The 20795-nt window shown below is 43.6% G+C and overlaps 1 protein-coding gene across 1 annotated transcript in view; it reads right to left on the reverse strand.

The window, feature by feature from the left end:
* Nucleotides 1-20795, reverse strand: part of USP24 (ubiquitin specific peptidase 24) — a 251269-nt gene that overhangs the window by 184858 nt on the left and 45616 nt on the right. The window contains exons 10-14 of the mRNA XM_078771659.1: nt 19654-19872; nt 15652-15766; nt 9685-9788; nt 8355-8462; nt 8015-8110 (exon numbers count right to left, since the gene is read on the reverse strand). Coding sequence (XP_078627785.1) covers nt 8015-8110; nt 8355-8462; nt 9685-9788; nt 15652-15766; nt 19654-19872 — 642 coding nt within the window. The remainder of the gene's footprint in view (nt 1-8014; nt 8111-8354; nt 8463-9684; nt 9789-15651; nt 15767-19653; nt 19873-20795) is intronic.

Genomic DNA, 20795 nt, shown 5'->3' on the forward strand with positions numbered 1-20795 from the left:
GATGACCGGCCAACCATGTTGACGCACCAGCCGCTGATCGATGAAACTATCCATAGATCCTGTGTCGATTAGGGCCCATGCAAAAATGCCTTCAACCAAGAGAGGGATAATGGCCTGGTCAAGGCCAGAAGATCCGGCCGGTATTGCGCCGTCCGAGCGAGAAGATCGCGCCTCACGCGTGGATCCCACACCGGCTGCAGTTTTCCGGTCGTCGAAGGAGCCTCCGGAGGGCCCCCGTGCCAAACGCATAGTTGGACGTGCCGATCCAAGAGCGTGTAATTCGTACGAGCCGCCGTCAGATGTGGTCTAGTGGCCAAATTAAAAAAGGGACCTAAAATGTGAGAAACCCCTACCCACGGTAGAACAAGTCACAACCTATTTTTTCTTGAAGAGGGATGTTTGGGGAGTTAGAAAATCATGGTTGTGAACCTGGGATCATTGCACAACATTTTGAAAATCACGTTTACATATGTACCACTGCAGACTGCAAAAATGGATTTAATCGCCACAGATTTTGGCTCATATTGGCTCATATATTTGTTAATACTGGTGCTACAAACAAAAATTTGGTACCAAAATGTGCAGAATGATGACATATATATGTGTAAAAACCATTTGTGATGTAACAAAGGCTTTTGTGTGACCTACAGGCAAAAATAGTGGAATTTTGCGCAATAAATCAGCTTCGGGTTTACCAATAAATATCAACTAAACAATTAATTTCTTCATAAGTATTTGAGTTGTATTACTACATATTACATCAAAATAACCCTCTATCATTCTCCTTTTTAGAAATATAACTCATAAAGATAAATCAGTTGAATTAATAGAGTTATTACCGAAACCATATGTCACCCCCCCTAAAAGTAACCGACATTGATTAATTTATAATACATGTATATGCATTAACCAAACAAGAATGATTTTAAATCCAGTTGCAGAAAATCAATTTTGAGCTTGATTGCCTTTTTCTAAAACTACTGATATATACTTATCTTTAATTATTTCATTTCACATGCTTGTGCTGACAATTGATCTGCAATTATGGATCTGGAACCACCTGTTGTGAAGCGTCGTAAAATTGACACTGACCACTGCATCATATGCTTTAAACCCCTCAACCCTAAAAAGCAAGAAGTTGTAAAGAACCCAACATTTAATGGTTTGAGTGCAATCTTCAAAGCAAGTCAAATCAGAAAAGATGACGTTTATGAAAGTATCTGGCCTTTGCAACAAGACATATTGAGTCTTGATTTGAAAGTATCATTCCACAAATCGTGTCGGGCCAAGTATACCAGCAAGTCAAATATCTCCACATCCAACCCCAGTGAGAGTGACCAGCAACCATGCACGTCTGCGGCAACAGAACACACCATGTTGCCCAAAGACGACATGTACAGGCTTGTGAGAGAGATCCAGAATGCTTTCAATGCAGGAGACAGGGAATCCGCAATAACACTGACGAAACAACTTGAATCAGAGCACATAGCACCTTTGCAAGCACTACAACAAGAGTTCACAAATGCAGGTAGGACACAGTCTGCAACATTTGCCTACTGGGATACATTTATGCAGGGAGTAAACATCTTGCTGCGACTTCTGAGAGCAGACCGCGAGGGACTGTTCGAACTCCATCTCATCGCCGTCTGTGAGACTATACCCTGGTGCCGAGCTGCAGACAGAGGAAATTATGCCAAATATTTGCCAGGATATTTGAATGATATGCTATCACTTCGGGAATTGCACCCAAAATCCTATCAATATCTGCAGGAAGGTGGATTTGTGGTCCGTAGGTCTTTGCGCCGGTTCAATGCTGTTGCTAGTGACCAAGCACTTGAACAAACAATTAACCGTGAGGGAAAGAGCCAGGGAGGTGTCATCGGGTTTACCTTGAGGAAAGGTGCCCTTACCAGATGGATGGTCACTCGACATGTCACAGCACAATAAACAGAGGCTTTTAAAGAACTCTGTGATGGGGACACTGAAGTAGCTTCCACAAACCACGCTGAGCATGGAAAGACAAGGATGGTAAGGGATGAACAAGATGTTACCAAGATCACGGAATTTGTATCAAACGCACAAAATCCGTTTGACCTACGTACTGTACCTGACGAATTGGTCAACATCGCCACAGGCCAGGTTGCTTCACAAGAAGTATCAAACGGACTTGGACATTTCTTAACAGACGCCCAGAAATGCAACAAAAGTTTTATCGAAAAGCGACTTCTTGCTGACCAAACCAAGAGTTTCTGGGAAACAGACTCACGAACAAAGACACCAACGTTTGCGGACATGTCAAAACCGATGAAAACCAACAAACGAGATAAATTGATGGTGGATTCAGAAGTACTTTTCCGGCGGCTGCTTGCTGTCTCAAAGAAACGCGATGTCAGTCTGGAACAAGTCCTGACACATGAACTGGCTCCTGTGCCACCGTCCCTCTTCAACAATGATGGGACAATGCGAAAAACCAACAAGGCGGATCTGGCAAAGAAGTTAGAAGCTAATTGCGAGGAAGTCCAGGTGCTCGAACCCTCTGACCAACATGATACTGCTTAGGTCATTGATGGGATGGCACTACTTCAGGCACTTGATGAAGCCCAGTTTGACAAATTTGACGATCTCGGACGTACCATAATGCAAAACATTGCACACTTGGCACCACTGTCACGGTTAGGCCAAACCAGAGATACAACCAATGTCGTCAGCACTGCCACAAAATATGCTCTGTCGTTGTATGGTTCAAAGTCAAGTCAAGTCACACACTCGACCAACTTCGTTATGTTTATGCCTGCACAAGTGACAAACCAGCATCTCTCTTCCCACCAACAGACGATGCTTTCGAACAACATCTGAAGCGAGCAAATTACCTAGGTGGCGATATGGACCCACAGCCATGTAGCGAAGCCTGTACTTTGGAACCCCGATGGTAATGGATGGCAGGTCAGAGACAACAAACTTGAGCCTGTCATGTTCCAAAAGGATGCAGCCCCAAGGGAGGTTCGAGATCTCACGCATCTCTACTGCACCGACGATGACTGTAGGCAGAGCAGAACATGTCATTGTATCTCTGCAGGACTGACCTGCACTCAATTCTGCTCGTGTAGTGCAGACGATTGTCCAAATGTTGATGATTCTGTTGTCTTTGACGACAGCACTGATGAAGAGCGCGACTGAACTTTTAAATGTATTACATGTATTACTTCATGTAATAGATGTACATAAGTTATAGTGCATGTTATGAATTCATTATCGTCATATGTGAAATAGCTTATATCAACATGATGTCTATAAAAGTCACTTTCACAATTGTGTCAGAATCTTAAGTCAATTCTTCATGTTGCATATCTGCTACGGGATTTCTATCTGTCAGCATTACTGGGGCGACATATGATTTCAGTTATAACTATATCATTTCAGTGACAATTATATCATTAGATATATTTTTCAAAGGGTAAATAAACTTGGATTATGTTGATGTAACAAGTATGACTGCAAGTCCAATATTTTTGAAGTAATTAATGTTTTTGTTGATATTTATTGGTAAACCCGAAGCTGATTTATTGCGCAAAATTCCACTATTTTTGCCTGTAGGTCACACAAAAGCCTTTGTTACATCACAAATGGTTTTTACAGATATATATGTCATCATTCCGCACATTTTGGTACCAAATTTGTGTTTGTAGCACCAGTATTAACAAATATATGAGCCAATATGAGCCAAAATCTGTGGCGATTAAATCCATTTTTGCAGTCTGCAGTGGTACATATGTAAATGTGATTTTCAAAATGTTGTGCAATGATCTCAGGTTCACAACCATGATTTTCTAACTCCCCAAACATCCCTCTTCAAGAAAAAATAGGTTGTGACTTGTTCTACCTTGGGTAGGGGTATGCCACCCAAAACCTCATTTGGCCACTAGCCTAATGGCGCTCGTGTCACGTGCGAAAGATCGCAGTCAACATGTGCTCGATCAAGAGTGTGTAATTCGTACGAGCTGCCGTCAGAGGGCGCTCGTGTCACGTGCGAAAGATCGCAGTCAATTGTAATTTCACTGCCGTCAGACGGCGCATGCGCAGGAGCTTTCAAAGCCGGCACTTTTTGTTTGTTTGAGGAAGGCGTTCGAACACCAGTCAAGGTCGATCGCTCCGCGGCTGGTCGCGTTCGCGACATTTGTTGTGGCGGCCCGATGTATTTCACCAAGGACATGCGTGCAGCCAGGGGCCCGGGAGTAGGAGGACAGCTCATCAAGGCCGGGTGAGGCGCCCCGCTCCGTGCTCGGTCCACTGGCTCGGCGATTAGCCAGTTCAAGGTCGCGCGTGCTCGAGTGCCCCGCGCGGCCTTCTTGCAGACTTTAGCAAAGTGTCCTTTTGTAGAACACAAATGGCATATGGCTTCCCGAGCCGGACATACTGACCTGGGATGCTGCCGGTTGCCACAAAAGTAACACGTCGCGTTCCGGTCAGGCCTGGGCCGGGCTGCTGTAGCTGCAGCTAGGCCGGAATCCGAGTCCACCTCGGGAGCGGCCAGGGGCTCGGCCGTAGTCGAGTCCGCACCCGTATCCTCGGCGGTAGCCCTCTCCAGTCGCGCGAGTTGAGTAGTCCCCGCAACGATCCGAGAGTGGTCATAAGCGGTGGATTGTTTCCGGGCCTCAGTGTAAACGTTGGCCACCCGTAGAGCCTCCGCAAACGTTAGGTCAGCTGTCTCCAGGAGCCTGAGTCTCAGATCTGTTGAGCTGATTCCGGAGACGAAAGCGTCTCGGACAAGATCGTCCTGGACTTGCTCGTGTGTCCGTACCTCTTGAGTACTGTCCGCGAGGAGGTGCCGCAGCTCCTGAGCGAAGCGGTCGATCGACTCGGTGGGCTGTTGACGTCGCGTGGCGAGCAGATGCCGGTTGTACACCACGCTCCGCTTCTTAATGTAGAGTCGCTTTAGCTCTTCCACGGCGGCATCGTACGTCGTACATCGAACGATGCTCCTGTAAACGTTGTGGTCGACTTTGGTCTGTAGCACAGACAGCTTCGTTTCAGCGGTGGGTACAGCATCCTGGGCGCCGAACTGGTTCTCCAACGTTTTGAGCCAGTGAGCGAACACCAAGCCCGACTCCTCAGCTTGTGGGTCGGAGCCGAGTATCGGTACGTTGATCATCTTGTGTCCCGCCATTTCCGTAGATCTTAATTGAGATTAAGTGTTGTGAAAATCAACCAGATCCACAACTTGTCCAATAGGTAGGTTTAATCTCAATTAGATCTTTGACATCATCCTGTAAAATACAATCATGCAATAGATATCAGGATCTTGGTATCATACTGAGCAGACCGATAATAATAGACAAAGCAAGCGAGTCTAGCATATATGTGCGAGTCTAGCATATACGTACCATTCAAGACTACATGTAAAGTAAACGTCACAGGTGTGGCTCCGCGTCGAGGACGTCCCAGGTTTTATAGACGCCCTTCAGTGGCTGAAGCGAGTAACTCTCCTGGGTTCAACTTTGGTATAATTTCACTACAAGGATAGCCGAGTGAAGCTCGTCACTATTCAGCGTTGAGGACCTTAAGCACAGATAAAATCTGCCCATATAACAGGTTAATAAAACAATTTGCTAAGTGCAATGAAGACCGCTCCCGATGACGACATAAGTATTCATCAAAACAAAGATTTATTACAGGGGGGGAAAGGGGAAGAATAATAACGGCCACACAGCGGAAATCATAGTTAATAACAATGGAAACAATGTGCTCACGGTACAATGACAGCCTTAACATATACGCCTTATTCAATCACTCAGGGAGACATGGGACAGAGAAAGGAGACGACGAGACAAAGAGAAACCTCACCCTCACCCGAAAGAGAAACCTCACCCGTACAACAATGATCGGGCACACGGTGCAGGTCCTTGTCCGGGTGTGCAGCATCTAGTGTGGGGCTTCCTTGTCCAGGTGTGCAGCATCTTGTGTGGGGCTTCTTGCTGCCCCTTGCATGCCAGTGCCAACCAAGTTCTCAGTGGACAAGCTCCACAACGAAATGTGACTTGTGCCACAAACCCGATGCAGCAAAATGAGCAGAACTCACCAGCACCAAACAGCAGAAAAACACCAACAACCAGGGTCCCACGACAGAAGAGGATTGAGCAGGACAGAACCACCACAAAGAACCACAAAAGGACCATGAACAACCACTACAAACAAGAAAAAGACCACCGCGCATGTGTGTGCACTATCATCACGTCCTGCGGGACTGATAAAGTTGTTTGTGGTGCTCGCATCGGCCGATGCAACCTGACAGACGATAATTGATGGTGAATGCCTATTGGCTGGCGAGTGAGGGGCAAAAAAACACACCACGGACAGGTGGTGATTTATGGGCTTGCTTACCAGCCCATCCGATGGCATTTAGCCTAACAGATGTCCATATATGGGCATGTTCTTGGTGAGTCTCGTGTCCTTGCACTGGCCCTGCAATTGCGCTCGTGTGCCACACTGAATGGCTGTTAACAAAAGAAAAAACTCCATACAAAAACAGATAACAATGGGGAAAGCTCAAGAATGTATGAAGGGGGGGGGGGGGGGGAGGCAGATACAGGGCCGTCTTAAGAGCATTGTAGGCCCTGGGCAAAGCAATCCACTGGGGCCCCTTCCCACCCACCTTCAACACCTTGACAATCATTTGGGCAAATATTGGTTGTTAATGCATTATAATTGACAACGAAATTAAACTGTACATACCTTATTACATAAGAATGGAAGATGCTCACTATTCACAATTCACAAAAGTGACAAGACAAACTGATGGCGCTTGCTAGAATAAATTTGAGAGAAGTGCGTGACGTCATTCAAGATTCAACAAATGGCAATCGGGATGCGCAGTGAAACTTGTTTCGTTGAACGTGCGGAGAGGGTGCGTGAGGAGGGTTTAAACGTTCGTTATTATTATTGGCAAATAATACTAATGTTATTATTGTTATTAATATTATTCGATTAATTACTTACTATATGCTTTGTTACAATGTTATCATTATTTTTGTTATTTATTTTTTAATTATAATGCCATGCTGTGGAAGGACATGTTAAGCTGCTCTATACATCCCTGGTGTTGGGCTAGCGGCTAGGGTGCCGGCTTAGGATCCTAGGATCCTGGGTTCGAATCCCGGTCAATCGCTGAATTAACGCCAGGGGGGTTGACTCAGCCTGTCATCCTTCCGAGGTCGGCAAATTGAGTACCAGTTCACTGGTAATTCCCTGCTTGTCGTTAAAGGCGGCAAAAAGGGTTGGCGTCAGGAAGGGCATCCGGCCGTAAAACATTGCTTCAAAAAGGGGACCGAAAAACAACAACAACCACAGTTCCCGAAAAAGGCCAACCCCCGCTTGCGGGGGAAAATGGCCTCTAAAGGTGGTTTATACACCTTAACATGACGCGCGTTTAAAACATGGAAATTCTTCCAGATTATTTGAAGATAATTGGTCTCTTCAACTCAACTTCAACAAGAAGTGCATGACGTCATTCAACAAATGGCAATCGGGATGCGCAGTGAAACTTGTTTCGTATTTTACACAGTGAATAAATGAGTGGAAATCTTAATGAACTAAGGTTAATGCATATTATACCATTTGCATATAAAATGAAATGTAATCTGCTACAGTCTTATTTCGTAACGTAATCCCAGGCCTTTCCAGCGAGAGGTCGAGTAATTATCCACTCTGCCAAGAGATCTCTCATGAACAAAATGGCAGGATGAACAATATGGTGCCGCTAGAATCGTGGGACCCCTGGGCAACTGCCCAGTGTGCCCATGCCTTAAGACGGCACTGGGCAGATATTAGATAAAGACACTGGGGTGGGCCAGGCGAGATATTTCCAAACACACGCTCGACACGCTTTATCATTCACTAGAATCAGAACAGCTCAGAAATTACCTCCCCCGTCAGTTGTCCCTCCCTACACCAGCCCCCACTCCCTCCTTCCAGAAAAATAACGATTTATGACAAAAAAAAAAAAAAGTGAACCCCAAACCTTGGCTGTAGTCACTTCAAATCTGGAGTCACGACCAATTCGACCAAGAAGAGACAAAAGTTTTTGTCTGACCCTGTCACTCTCAGACTCCCAACTCTGTAAAAAGAGAACATGGCAAAAAATATAAGAGACATCTGGTTATTTGCCCAAATTCCTAAACACCTCAGCACCTCTACCCCATATGTCCCCATATTGCCCACCCCATCGCACCCTCCCCTATCTCATGACATTCACCTTTCTACATCTATTTTCGAAATTCACCTCTCATCTGTAACGAAGTGTCAACCTGCTCCATCAATATTTTGGGTCTCCACCACCATTCCCTATTAAAGATGCTTACCTTCTGGATAAGAGCCAAAAGGTGCTCAAGTTGTTTTGATCCCAGCTTGGCAGCTGCCACTGCAACCACAGCATGGAGGTTGTCCATCACTGGTGGAGACTGCCCAGACTGTTTCAGGGATGAAACGCTTATTTGTTAAATAGAATTGCATGACAGGGGGAAAAAAAAAACCAATCAAAGTCGAGGCTATTTTATATAGGAGGCAATAATTGCAGACCCCCCCCCCCCACGCCCCCCCAAAAAAGAAGCAATATTGAGGACCTCAAAAAAATATATCCATGAGACTGTGGGGTCCAATAAACAATTTAAAGGGGATTAGCGGAAGTCAGAGGATGAATAATGAAGTCAGAGCACAGGTCTTTAGGGCAAAGATGCTGTGTTATCTTAAGAAGTAAAACAGAGTTATGAAGCACAGGCCGAATTAGAGATGATCAAACTCTGAATCAAGACGAGTCTCGAGTTAATGTTGAACTAAGTTAATGTTGACTAATATAGGAAGACAGCCAAATTTTGATAATGGAAATAACAGAGAAATCGTGCTATATCAACGCACAGGAAGTGACATGATATTTTAAATAAAGAGAAGGTTTTCCACATCATTACTCTAAAACATTGTCTGGCAGGTAAAAAAAAACGATATCGAGGACATGTATTCTTCTTTTCACGTCTTCCTTACCAGCAGCTGGAAAATGTGTTACAATATTAGATGATCATTACACATATCATTAAAACTGTAATAATTAACTGCCAGGTCAGTCTTGTGGGACTGCCACAGGTAACATGCAACCCAGTGCTAACTGCCGCATGGTCGGGTCGTCCCGACTAAATATATACCCCTCACTGGCTTTGCTAGTGGAGAGGGTGACTGTGACATCCTGCCACGACTAAACACAACACCTGGCGGAAGAGCTCCCTTTGAGGGCCAACAGTCATCCAGAAAGGAGACGGTGTCTCCAAAAAAAACAACCCAAACGGGGTATGAAAATTAATTTTTTCCGCTGGCCGAGTTGCCCCCTCCTGCACAGTGGTCCTGCGAACGGGTTTCCTTTTTTCAGGACTTGGTGAAGGTTCTGTCAGTTTATCCTCTTCCTCTTTTTCTCAGTAGCCCTCCACATTTAATAGCTCTCAGCCTTGTTTAGGGCGAAATTCAATTTAAAAAAAATCCTCTGCCTTAACAAAAAACAATTCTTCAAAACAGTACAGTAGCAGTTTGACTCTCTCATTTAACTTGGTCGCCTCCATCTGGATAACATTAGAATCAAAATGCAGACTGACTGGAATGGTAGCTAGGCCTAAACTACCTCACAGCTGTGAATGGGCCAAACCTCACCTGCATCTTCCAGATGACAGATATTTCCTCCAGAGAGAGCCGACTCCCCATGACTTCTACAATACCTCGAATCCTCTCGCAATACTGGGCTTGGTCAATGTTACCTGCATTCAACAGCACACCAAGTAATATACCATAAATACCTATGTATAATAAGGTGTACCTGTGTATAAGATGCATGCTTGATTTGTCACTACCCTGCACCACCCCTCCCCCCAAGTGCAGAGCTTTACATAATTAATATACTGTACATAGTTATATTACATGTCTGAACCAAAGTTTATACATCAATAAATAACGACAAAAAATAAAAAATTATTTATAAGAAGCAATTAAAAAAAGAAATTCAGCGAGCTGAATGCACACCCTCAACTGGTTTTAGCCATTTATATCTTGATTTTAGAATAATCTCCAAACAAAGAGGTAGTATTATGATCTGTAGGTTCTAATTAACACGATGTGTTGGTTTTCCAGTAGTGAAGGGATGTGTAGCTTAGGCAAGAAGATTGAAGCAAACAAGTCCCGTCTGAATGCAAGGTATCTTATCAGGAGTGATTTGGGGGAAGCGGGGATGGGGGGGGGGGGAGGAGCATGGGAGAGGGTGAGCAATGGAAGCGGGAGGATGAGTGATGGTAGGAGGAGAGGAGGGTGAGCGGTCAAGAGGTGTGGGGAGCAAGGAGCAGATGGTGGATGGTGGAGTGAAGAGGTGGGTGTACAGTGGGTAATGGTGGAGGGTGGTAGGGAAGGTTGGCAGTAGGCTTGGGTGAAAGAATCGATTACCTGGTTGGAGTCGATTCCCTCCATTAGAACTGGAAATCGAACCCTAAATTATGTAAAGCTGATTACCAGCCTGTAACGTTTCCAATTCTCCGGAGTCGATTCCCACTCGTTATCTCACTTCGTCCATCGAGAATCCGTTAGTTTGTTCAGCAAATTATATCAAATGCTTCTCCTGTCAAATTTTTTACAAAACCGACAAAGCCAAGTCCGTTTTCTGGTGTCTAGTTTGCATTAAAGTTGTGAAGAAAATGAGCAGACAAGTACAATGAACATCAAAAAATATGAAATATAGGAATTTTTGATGAAAAAAATTGAAAATACGGTATAGGAATTCTTGAAAAAAAAAAGTTTTTAAAAAAATACAAAATATAAGAGGAGTGGGAGCCCTGAAATCCATGAAAATACGTCTCAAAATCTTCAGTTTACAATACCGCAAACCACTATTTTGATAACGGAATGGTGACGATATATCCAGTTTGAAAAGTGTAGTATCGCTTTGATATCTTTTCAATATTTTATCGAGCCGATAATATCGAGATATCACCCACCCCAACGCGTATATATATATATATATATATATATATATATACATATATATATATATATACATATATATATATATATATACATATATATATATATACATATATATACATATATATATATATATACATACATACATACATACATACATATACATACATACATATACATACATACATACATACATATATATACATACATACATATACATACATACATATACATACATATACATACATACATATACATACATATACATACATACATACATATATATATATATATATATATATATATATATATATATTAGGGTGGTCCTCAAATGTAAACATTAACTTTTCTAAAGTGCTTTTCCATTTTTTTATTACACCTGTAGAGAGAACAAATTGGGTAAAATTTCATTTCATTTTGACAACTTTTACCACTGTCACATGGCCCCTGCTAATCTGCTAATCAGCACTATACAGAAATTATTTCGGTTTGTTTCAGTTATGATGGCGAGTGCAAGTACTTCAAGAAGAGCAACCAGAAAAAAGAACCATGTGTGGCTGATAGGCTGCCATATTGAAAAACTACCAGAAACTCGGCTCCCATCTTGGCAAGAGATTCTGCAGCGATACTTTAAGCTACATCATGCTGAGAAATTGGACATAAGCAGTGCCGCAACAACTGTTGGTCGTGAGACATTGTCCATCTGGGAGAAAGCATGGATCCCCACTGCAGATGAGCAGAATATATCATTGCAAAACTAGAGAGAAAAGTAGAACAATACAGATCCATCCTGAAAGAAAAGAGCCGGCGATCTGTCCCTCAGATAAAGAAAGAAGAGCAGTTTCAAACCGGTCTACGTGACTTATTTGACATTGCTCATGTTGATGTCCTTGATCTGATCAAAATACCAGAGGGCCGTGAATTCCTTAAGGCACAACGGGAGCCAGGTCGACGGGGCTTTATGGTTGGTGTTGACAAGGTGCTAGCAGGAAAAAAGGAGCGGACACATCAACGCGACAAGGTGTTGACTGAAAGAGAGCAGCATGAAAAAGAGAAGCAAGCAGCCCGAGAGGAGACTCTTGAGCTAGCATCATCAACAGACAGCAGTGCTGAAGCCAGTGATCATGACGACTCTGCTGTTCTATCTGCTTCAAAGAGGCAGAGCCGAAAGCGTGCAAGTAGCATTGTTACACCGGACCTAACAGCAGCTCTCGACCGCACCAAGGTTAGCGATCGATCAGCTGTTCACATCTTGTCAGCAGCAGCCTCTGCTCTGGGACACGACCCTTCAGAGTTGGCCATCAACCGCACATCGATCAGGAAATCCAGGCGGATCCAACGGAAGACAATTGCAGGTGACATCCAGGCATCCTATGCTCCAAACACAAGTCTGGTGGTTCATTGGGATGGCAAGCTCCTTCCAGACGATGGGACTAAAAAAGTTGATCGCTTTCCTGTCATTGTCAGTGACCCACAAGGAACTGGAAAGCTTCTGGGTGTGCCAAAGCTGCCAGCAGGAACTGGACTAGCAACAGCTGCTGCTGTTATGCAATGCCTCGAAGAATGGCATTTGCAAGAGATGGTGGCAGGTATGAGCTTTGACACGACAGCCAGCAACACTGGTTCAGCACTTGGTGCGTACACTATTTTGCAGCAAAAGCTTGGACGACCACTATTACATTTTGCATGCCGGCATCACATTCTGGAACTAGTGGTAGAGGCAGCAATGGCAGCATTCAAACCATTTCTTGGTCCATCAAAAGGACCTGAGATAGCCGTCTTCAAGCGTTTCCAGTCAAACTGGAATTCCATTGACCAAAGCAAGTTCAAGCCAATGATGCCTGATGACCTGGACTCTGTAGTTTCAGGTGTATTTTTAAGTTGCAAAGAAGATGTATCATTCTGCATCCAGAAACTGGAATCGGGCCAACTACGAGATGACGACCGTGAACTTCTTGAGTTGACTATTATTCTGTTTGGTGAGCGTCCTCCGAGAGGATTCAGGTTCATGCAGCCAGGAGCCATGCATCGGGCAAGATGGATGGCCCATGTGATTTATGGAATCAAGATCTACTTGTTCTGTGATCAGTTTCGACTGACCCCAAAGGAACTCACTGTCATAAAGCGTTTTACAGCATTTGTTGGAGCAGTGTATACCAAAGCCTGGTTCAGCGCTCCATCTGCCATTGGTGCTCCCGCTGGAGACCTAGCTCTCTTAAAAGCACTCATTTTCTATCCTGATTCAGTGATTGCCGAAGCCACCAGCAAAAAGCTTTCCAATCACTTGTGGTACCTCAGCGAAGAACTAGCAGGACTTGCTCTGTTTGACGATAGTGTTGAGCTTGATGTCAAGCGAATGATAGTAGCTGCTCTTGAAGAAGATTGCCAAGAGAATCCTCAACCACGGGTACATGTGGAATGTGGATCTTACAGCAAAAGAAGCCATCGCTGCCAAGACTGTTGCAGATTTTGTTACTTCTGCCTCACTGTGAATTTTTACTGCATTCAAAGTCAATACTGACTTCCTAGAAAAGGACCCTGGTGAGTGGGCCGATGACCCATCATTTCAGTCATCACAGCAAGTTTTGCGCGGTTTGCCACTGTCAACGACTTTGCAGAACGTGGTGTAGCATTAATACAGGACTACAATCAAGTCTTGACAAAGGATGAACAGCAGCGCCAGTACCTGTTGCAAGTTGTTGAGTGGCATCGCCATCAGTTCCCTGACGCAAAGAAGATAAGGAGGAAATAATTTACCACAGAACTTATTAATGAGGAATCAATGGTCTGGAGGACTCTTGCTCTGTGTGTTTATGATGATTGTCATACATTCTTACTGATTTGGGATTACATCTGAGTGTTAGTTTATTAAAAACAATTTTGTGTGTCGATACTCAAACATTGTAATTTTCAACCCATGTGTGACAGTAGTAAATAAAGTCGTATAGAAACTATCTGTGGCACATTTCATTTTTTCACAATAAGGAACAATTTTAGCAACAAGCACCTGAAAAAACTCCAATTTTATTTTTTGGTGTACATTTGAGGACCACCCTAATATATATATATATATATGTGTGTGGGCAGCAGTCAGCTTGTGATGATACTTGTGATGGGAGTATTTGAGTACCCCCAAACACTGCCACCACATGTGTGTATATATATATATATATATATATATATATATATATATATATATATATATATATATATATATATATATATATATATATATATATATATATATATATCTCTCTCTTTTAATGTTGTTGTTGTTCGTTTTTGTTTTAATAAACAGGAAGTAAATTCCTGCGAAGGGCTCCTGTCAAAAACTTCTGACTCAACCCGGGACTCGAACCCAGGGACCTCATCACTTACGCGGTGACAGCCCACTGAGCTATTGAGACTTCAGGATATCCTCAAAGATTTCTCACACCAACACTGCAAGCTTTATAATGGCCGATGTCTTACGTGCCTGCTAGGCATACCCCGGATGTGAGTGTATGTACGTGTATGTGTATGTAAGTGTATGTGGAAGTGCATTGGAGATAAACTCATCGAGACATTTTAATAAACAGGAAGTAATGTTAGAAAAATACGAAGTATATGAGGACTGGGAGCACTGAAATCCATGAAAATACGTCTCAAAATCTTCAGTTTACAATACCGCAAACCACTATTTCCATAATGGAATGTGCCGATATATCGACATTTTAAAAAGTGTAGTAGCGCATTGGTGATATCTTTTCAATATTTTATCGAGCCGATAATATCGAGATATCACCCGCCCTAACGCGCACACACACACACACACACACACACACACACACACACACACACACACACACACACACACACACACACACACACACACACACACACCTGATTCTAATGTACCATACACTCCGTTTCAGAATGTCAGTGCTGCCGAAACAGTTTATTGGCAAGGGTTATACTGTGTGGTTTGCCATTGCCTTCCCAGCAGTAGTTAGAGAAGGAATTTGGAATTTGACCAGGGTGCGCGTCCATTCTACGTGAAAAACTAACACCCACCAACTAATGCTGGCAGACGGGACGCCCAGTTTAACGTCCATCTGAGAGATGGCACACAAATTGATTAATCGCCCTGCCTATGAAACACCAAGATGATGGTTTATAGCTGGGTCTGGATTCGAACGCAGGCTAGCCAGCTTATAGGCGAGTATGCCTACCTCTTGGCCACCCTGTCAGCACACGCACGCACTTAATCCAATAGGACAAGGAACTTTAGTTAATCACCAAGAAAAAATCATCTTTTTCTCCAAATACAGGAAATATGTTTTTGACTTTAGAATTTTTTCTCTCAAAATTGGACAAAATGAATATTTTATGCTCAACCCTTCAGTGTGGTGGACACACAGAGCAACGATTGCAGTTGCAGGCGTCATGGGAATGTGATTAGGGTTCATTTTCTTGTTCTACTTGAAATTAAATGATTGTGGCATGTACAGAACAAATGAGAAATGCCAAACACCTTTGCCAGATGATCAATAGGACGTGCAAGGTTCTATAACTAAATCAAAGTCATGGGATATTCGGCTTACATGCCAAAATAAATAAACAAACAACAAACACGTAAACAAACAAAAAAAATCAAAATAATAATAAAAGTACCTTCAAGAGCAATTGACAGGATCGAGTTATCTGCCAGCCAATCCAACAAAGCATCCTGCTTAACAGAGCCCCTGTTGGGACGACTTGCCCAGCTTTGTTCTATTAACCGGGAAACCTTGGGAGCAATGGGAAAAAAAAGACAATGTCTTACCTTTACCAACCTACTTTCTTCATGTAAATGCATGCCCTATCCCCTTGGAGGCTTATTATTTGATAAAATCCTTTTATTTCCATTCTTAGCTTGTAACTAATCAGCGTCAATGCATCCAATCTCGTCAGATCTTGGAAGCAAAGCAAAGCCCAGTTAGCACCTGCCTAATAGACCTCAATAGAAATCCTGGTGTCATCAGCTGAGTAACAACAGGATAGCTCAGTTGATAGCATGGTTGACCCCGAACCGCCCGATGATGGATCTGTTGCCAAATTGGAGTAAAACTACCATCCTAAGATGGTGTCAGCAGTTGGGGCTGCATTTCGGCAGAGAATGCCACTACTTGGATAGGGACATGAAGGCACCTACCTATCTCATCCTTGCTTAGGCTGTAGATATCAAACACCCACAAATACCTCTCAAAAAGAGAAGGTCATTGTGTGGTGGTAGTCTATATTCCCAGCCAAGATATTAAATGGCTTATGCATGTTCATTATGCATGATTACCAAGTTAAATGAATAAAATTAAGGATGGCCTTGGTACATTGAAGATAAATAAGTTGATAGATCAAGTTATTGGGAAGCAGATACAGCACATGCATCGTGGGCAAAACGGCCTTCTCCTGTGTCTAATTTTCCTTGCATGAATAATTTGTCCAAATATCTGTCCTCTCTGTTCAATTTCTGTGGTTGGATGTCAATGAAAGAAAGTCTGTTGGGAGCCGTTGGTGAGGTATGTGGATGGACAAAAGGACCACCGAGGCACTTGGAAACATGGTGGTGGGATGATGAAGTTGGAAAGAAGATTGACGAGAGGAGGAAGAAGTTCAATGAGTGGCAGAAGGCGAAGGGTATGGGGGCAGAAAAGGAAGACCATGAAAGTTATAAGGCAGCCAAGAAGGCTGCAAAGAAAGAGGTAGCAAAGGCGCAGGAGGCATGTCGGAAAATGTTCGGAGAACGCTTGGATTTGGAAGAGGGTCAGAGAGCGGTATTCAGGATGGCAAAGCAGATAGCGAAAGAGAGGTGTGATGTGATGGGGGTGAGTTGCTTGAAGGATGAAGTGGGACAAATCGTTGTGGACCCAGATGGAATTAAAGGAAGATGGAAGAGATATATGGAAATACTGTTGAATGCAGAGAATGAATGGGATGGCAACATCGAGAGTAACCCAGTTTTAGGGCCGGCAGAGAAGATAACCGAGAAGGAAGTTGAGGAAGCGATTAAAGCAAAAAGAGTAGCAAAGCGGGAGGGCCGACGGGAGTTGTGGGAGATATGTTGAAGGCAGCGGGAAATTGGGGTGTGAAGAGAATGACAGAGATCTGCAATCTGGTGGTGAAAGAAGGGCGCATTCCAGTGGATTGGGAACTGAGTACCCTCGTCCCTCTATACAAGGGGAAAGGTGACCCTCTGGACTGTGGCTCGTATCGAGCGATAAAGTTATTGGAGCATGGAATGAAGGTATTGGAAAGGGTGTTGGAGAGGAGGATAAGGAAGAAAGTGAAGATTGACGAAATGCAGTTTGGATTTATGCCAGGAAGAGGAACGACAGACATGCTTTTTATTGTGAGGCAGTTGCAGGAGAAGTGCATGGAGAAGAGGAAGAAGTTGTTTCTTGGGTTTGTTGATCTGGAGAAAGCATTCGATAGGGTTCCACGTGAAGTAGTGACATGGGCATTGAGGAAGTTAGGAGTGGACGAATGGTTGATCAGAGTAGTGATGGCAATGTACAAAAGAGCGCGCACAGCTGTATGGACGAAGGACGGGAACAGTGGTGAGTTTGAGGTGAAGGTGGGAGTGCATCAGGGGTCGGTACTAAGTCCACTACTATTTGTAGCTGTGATGGAGGTGCTGGCTCGGAACGTAAAGGAGGGTTTACCGTGGGAGTTGTTGTATGCAGATGATCTGGTGTTGATTGCAGAAAGTATGGATGGACTGAAGGAGAAGATGAACAAGTGGAAGGAATGTATGGAGGGAGACGAAAGGTCTGAAGGTGAATATCGGAAAAACAAAGGTGATGGCAAGTGGTAAAGCATGTGGTGAGGTGGAAATAACTGGGAAGTGGCCATGTGCTATGTGCAGGAAGGGTGTCGGAGTGAACTCAATTCAATGTACAATGTGCGCTGAGTGGGTTCATCAAAAATGTAGTGGTTTGAGAGGGTCATTAACCAGTGTGGCAGCTACATTCAAGTGTAAGGTGTGCATAGAGGGAGCTGCAGATGGAGGAAATGTTGAGTTGGATCTTGGAGACGGCGTGAAGCTGGAAGGTGTGAAAACATTTTGTTACCTAGGAGACATGCTGAATGGAGAAGGTGGATCAGACTCGGCAACGGTTGCTTGAGTGAGATGTGCATGGAAGAAGTTTCGGGAACTGGGTGGCGTGCTGACGAGGAGGGGAGTGTCGTTGAAGCTGAAGGGAAAGGTGTATGCTGCATGTGTGAGAAGTGTTATGATTTATGGGAGCGAGACATGGGTAATGAACGTAGAGCAGCAACGAAGGCTGGAAAGGGTGTTAATGCGAATGGTTCGGTGGATGTGTGGAGTATCGTTGAGAGAGAGGAAGCCAAATGATGAATTGCGAAGCATGATGGGAATAGAGCCTGTGATGGATGCTGTGAAGAGAAACAGTTTGAGATGGTTTGGTCATGTGTTGATGAAGGATGAAAGTGACAGGTTGAGAAGAGTGATGGAAATGAATGTGGAAGGAAGTAGAGGACGGGGAAGACCGAGAAAGACTTGGCTAAAGATGGTCGAAGAAGAAATGCGGGCCAGGGGGTTAACAAGGAGAGATGCAGAAGATAGGGCAAAATGGAGAACATTGTCATGGGGACCGCAAGGCTAACCCCCGCTCTTGCAGGGAAAATGGCCTTTTAAAATGCCAACAACAACAACAACTCACAGCCAATTTCTAAGCCTGATGTTGGCTTAACGATTAAGGTGGCTGGCTTGAGATATTAGGATCTTGAGTTTGAGCCCCTGTCATGCCATTGAATTAACACCACATGTGCTGACTCAGCTTGTCAATCCTTTCGGCAAAATGAGTACAAGCTGACTGGTAATGGAGGACTTGAATCAGTGGCACAGCCACGTCCCCATAGAATGATGTAGCCAAGCAGCCACAGGCTACATACAAACCACCACCCAATTTCTCTATTGCACAATATTTTGACAGATTTCTATAACCAACGCGAACCGCACTCGATAGAGCGCATACCTCCACCAGGGTGAACAGTTTATGTTTTGTATCCATCCCACTAATAGGTCGGACCTGTATTCGGACCCGAAACAAAATCTGGTGAAAAAAGTGGTCGACCTTTGGCCTATGTTGATCTTTTGGCCGATGTGGATCTAAAAAATAGTTGGTGGTTCATTTCAGTTCGCTGATATAAAAATCTCATTCAAAATCCAAGTCAATCGGATGAAAACTGAGGATTTTAGAAATTCGAATTGGTTGTTTACCTTTGGCCTATGTTTACCTCAAAAATAGTTTGAATTCAGAAATATATAGAATTTTGTCCGACCACAAACTCTACCATTTGGTGAAGTTTCGTGAAGATCGGTTTAAAATTGTGACCTGTAGACAAGTATAAGTGAGCGGACAGACAAACAACACACACAAACAAACACAAACACACAAACCAGAGTGATCAACATACTTGTCCAAAAAAAATTTTTGGCCAAGTAACAAACAAACAGACAGACAGACAGGTGTGAAAACATAACCTCAATCTCGGTGGCGGAGGTAATAACATTCCACTCACGATAATGCCCACTGCCCTCCCATCCCACAACAAAGGTCGTCTGATACTTGCACTCTATTTTGACAATTGTCATATTTCCTTTATCCCTCTCACCTCCCTGAGAGACAGCATCTTGCAATGAAAGTGCGGCGAGCGAAGCAGCCGCAGCAGGATTTGTAGCCTCAGTTCATCAGCCACCCCTAATCCATCCATGCATCCCTCAACCTCAATTTTACCCTCTCCACATTTGCCACCATTGTGCAACTCTTCCACTGTCAACTGCATCAGCATCAGCTTCAAGGATCCCAGGAGTCCTGGTACTGCAGCCACACGCTGAAGAGCCACCACGGGCAACAAAGGAAAATATAAATAGCAGTAATAAGTGTAATGACAATGGAAAGGGAAATTTTAGAATGGCAGGAACAAAACCACAGGTGAAATATTTCATCGCAGGACCATTCCATCAACACCAGGATGAAATGCATTGGCCCATTCAATACAATACATATTCTCACCATTGCAGATTAATTTATTGTGCAATGCAGTTGAGGCCGGGACATTACACGAAACACTCATTTTTAACAAATAACCCTTTTGGTGGGCAATCCTGTTTAAACAGATTAATTTCAAGTCTATGTTATGAACAGTGCATCCATGCATCTTTAATGTATATTTTTGTATAATTGTATAATTTTGTATAACGGTATAATTTTGTTATTGAAAAAATTATTTATTTTTGTTGTTTGACCCCAAGGAGCAAGGCCTAAAATTACACTGCTCTTGCACCTTTTGACAAGTGGTGATCAGGATTAACAAGTTTGCTGAATGTCTGCACAACAGTTTAGGAGGAGATAGCATGACGGACAGCGTACCGAAAGACAGACGGACAGAAAGATGGAACAGATTACAATATCCGCCCCCTCCCCCGTTTTTCTCAAAAAGCATGGGGATAATGACTGTGCATGTAAAACTTCCTAACCATATGCACCGTATGCACGTAAAAAAAAGTCTTCTTTTTTTCCCTTGCTACCCTTGCCTGAGGAGAGGGTATTGCATTTGGTTCCGTTTGTTTGTCTGTCTGTTTGTTTATTTGTGTTTGTCTGCACAAAATAAATATGATTTTCTCTGCAACCGTTGGTCCGATTGACAGGAAATTTTCACCATAGGTTCAACTCCACCTGTAGATTTTTAATGATAATTATGATGTCATAGGTCACATGGTACGGGCACCGTCTTGGAAAAACCAAAAAACATTG

This window comes from Myxine glutinosa, chromosome 1 (assembly GCF_964187855.1).
Source record: "Myxine glutinosa chromosome 1, kmMyxGlut1.1, whole genome shotgun sequence".
NCBI lineage: Eukaryota > Metazoa > Chordata > Myxini > Myxiniformes > Myxinidae > Myxine > Myxine glutinosa.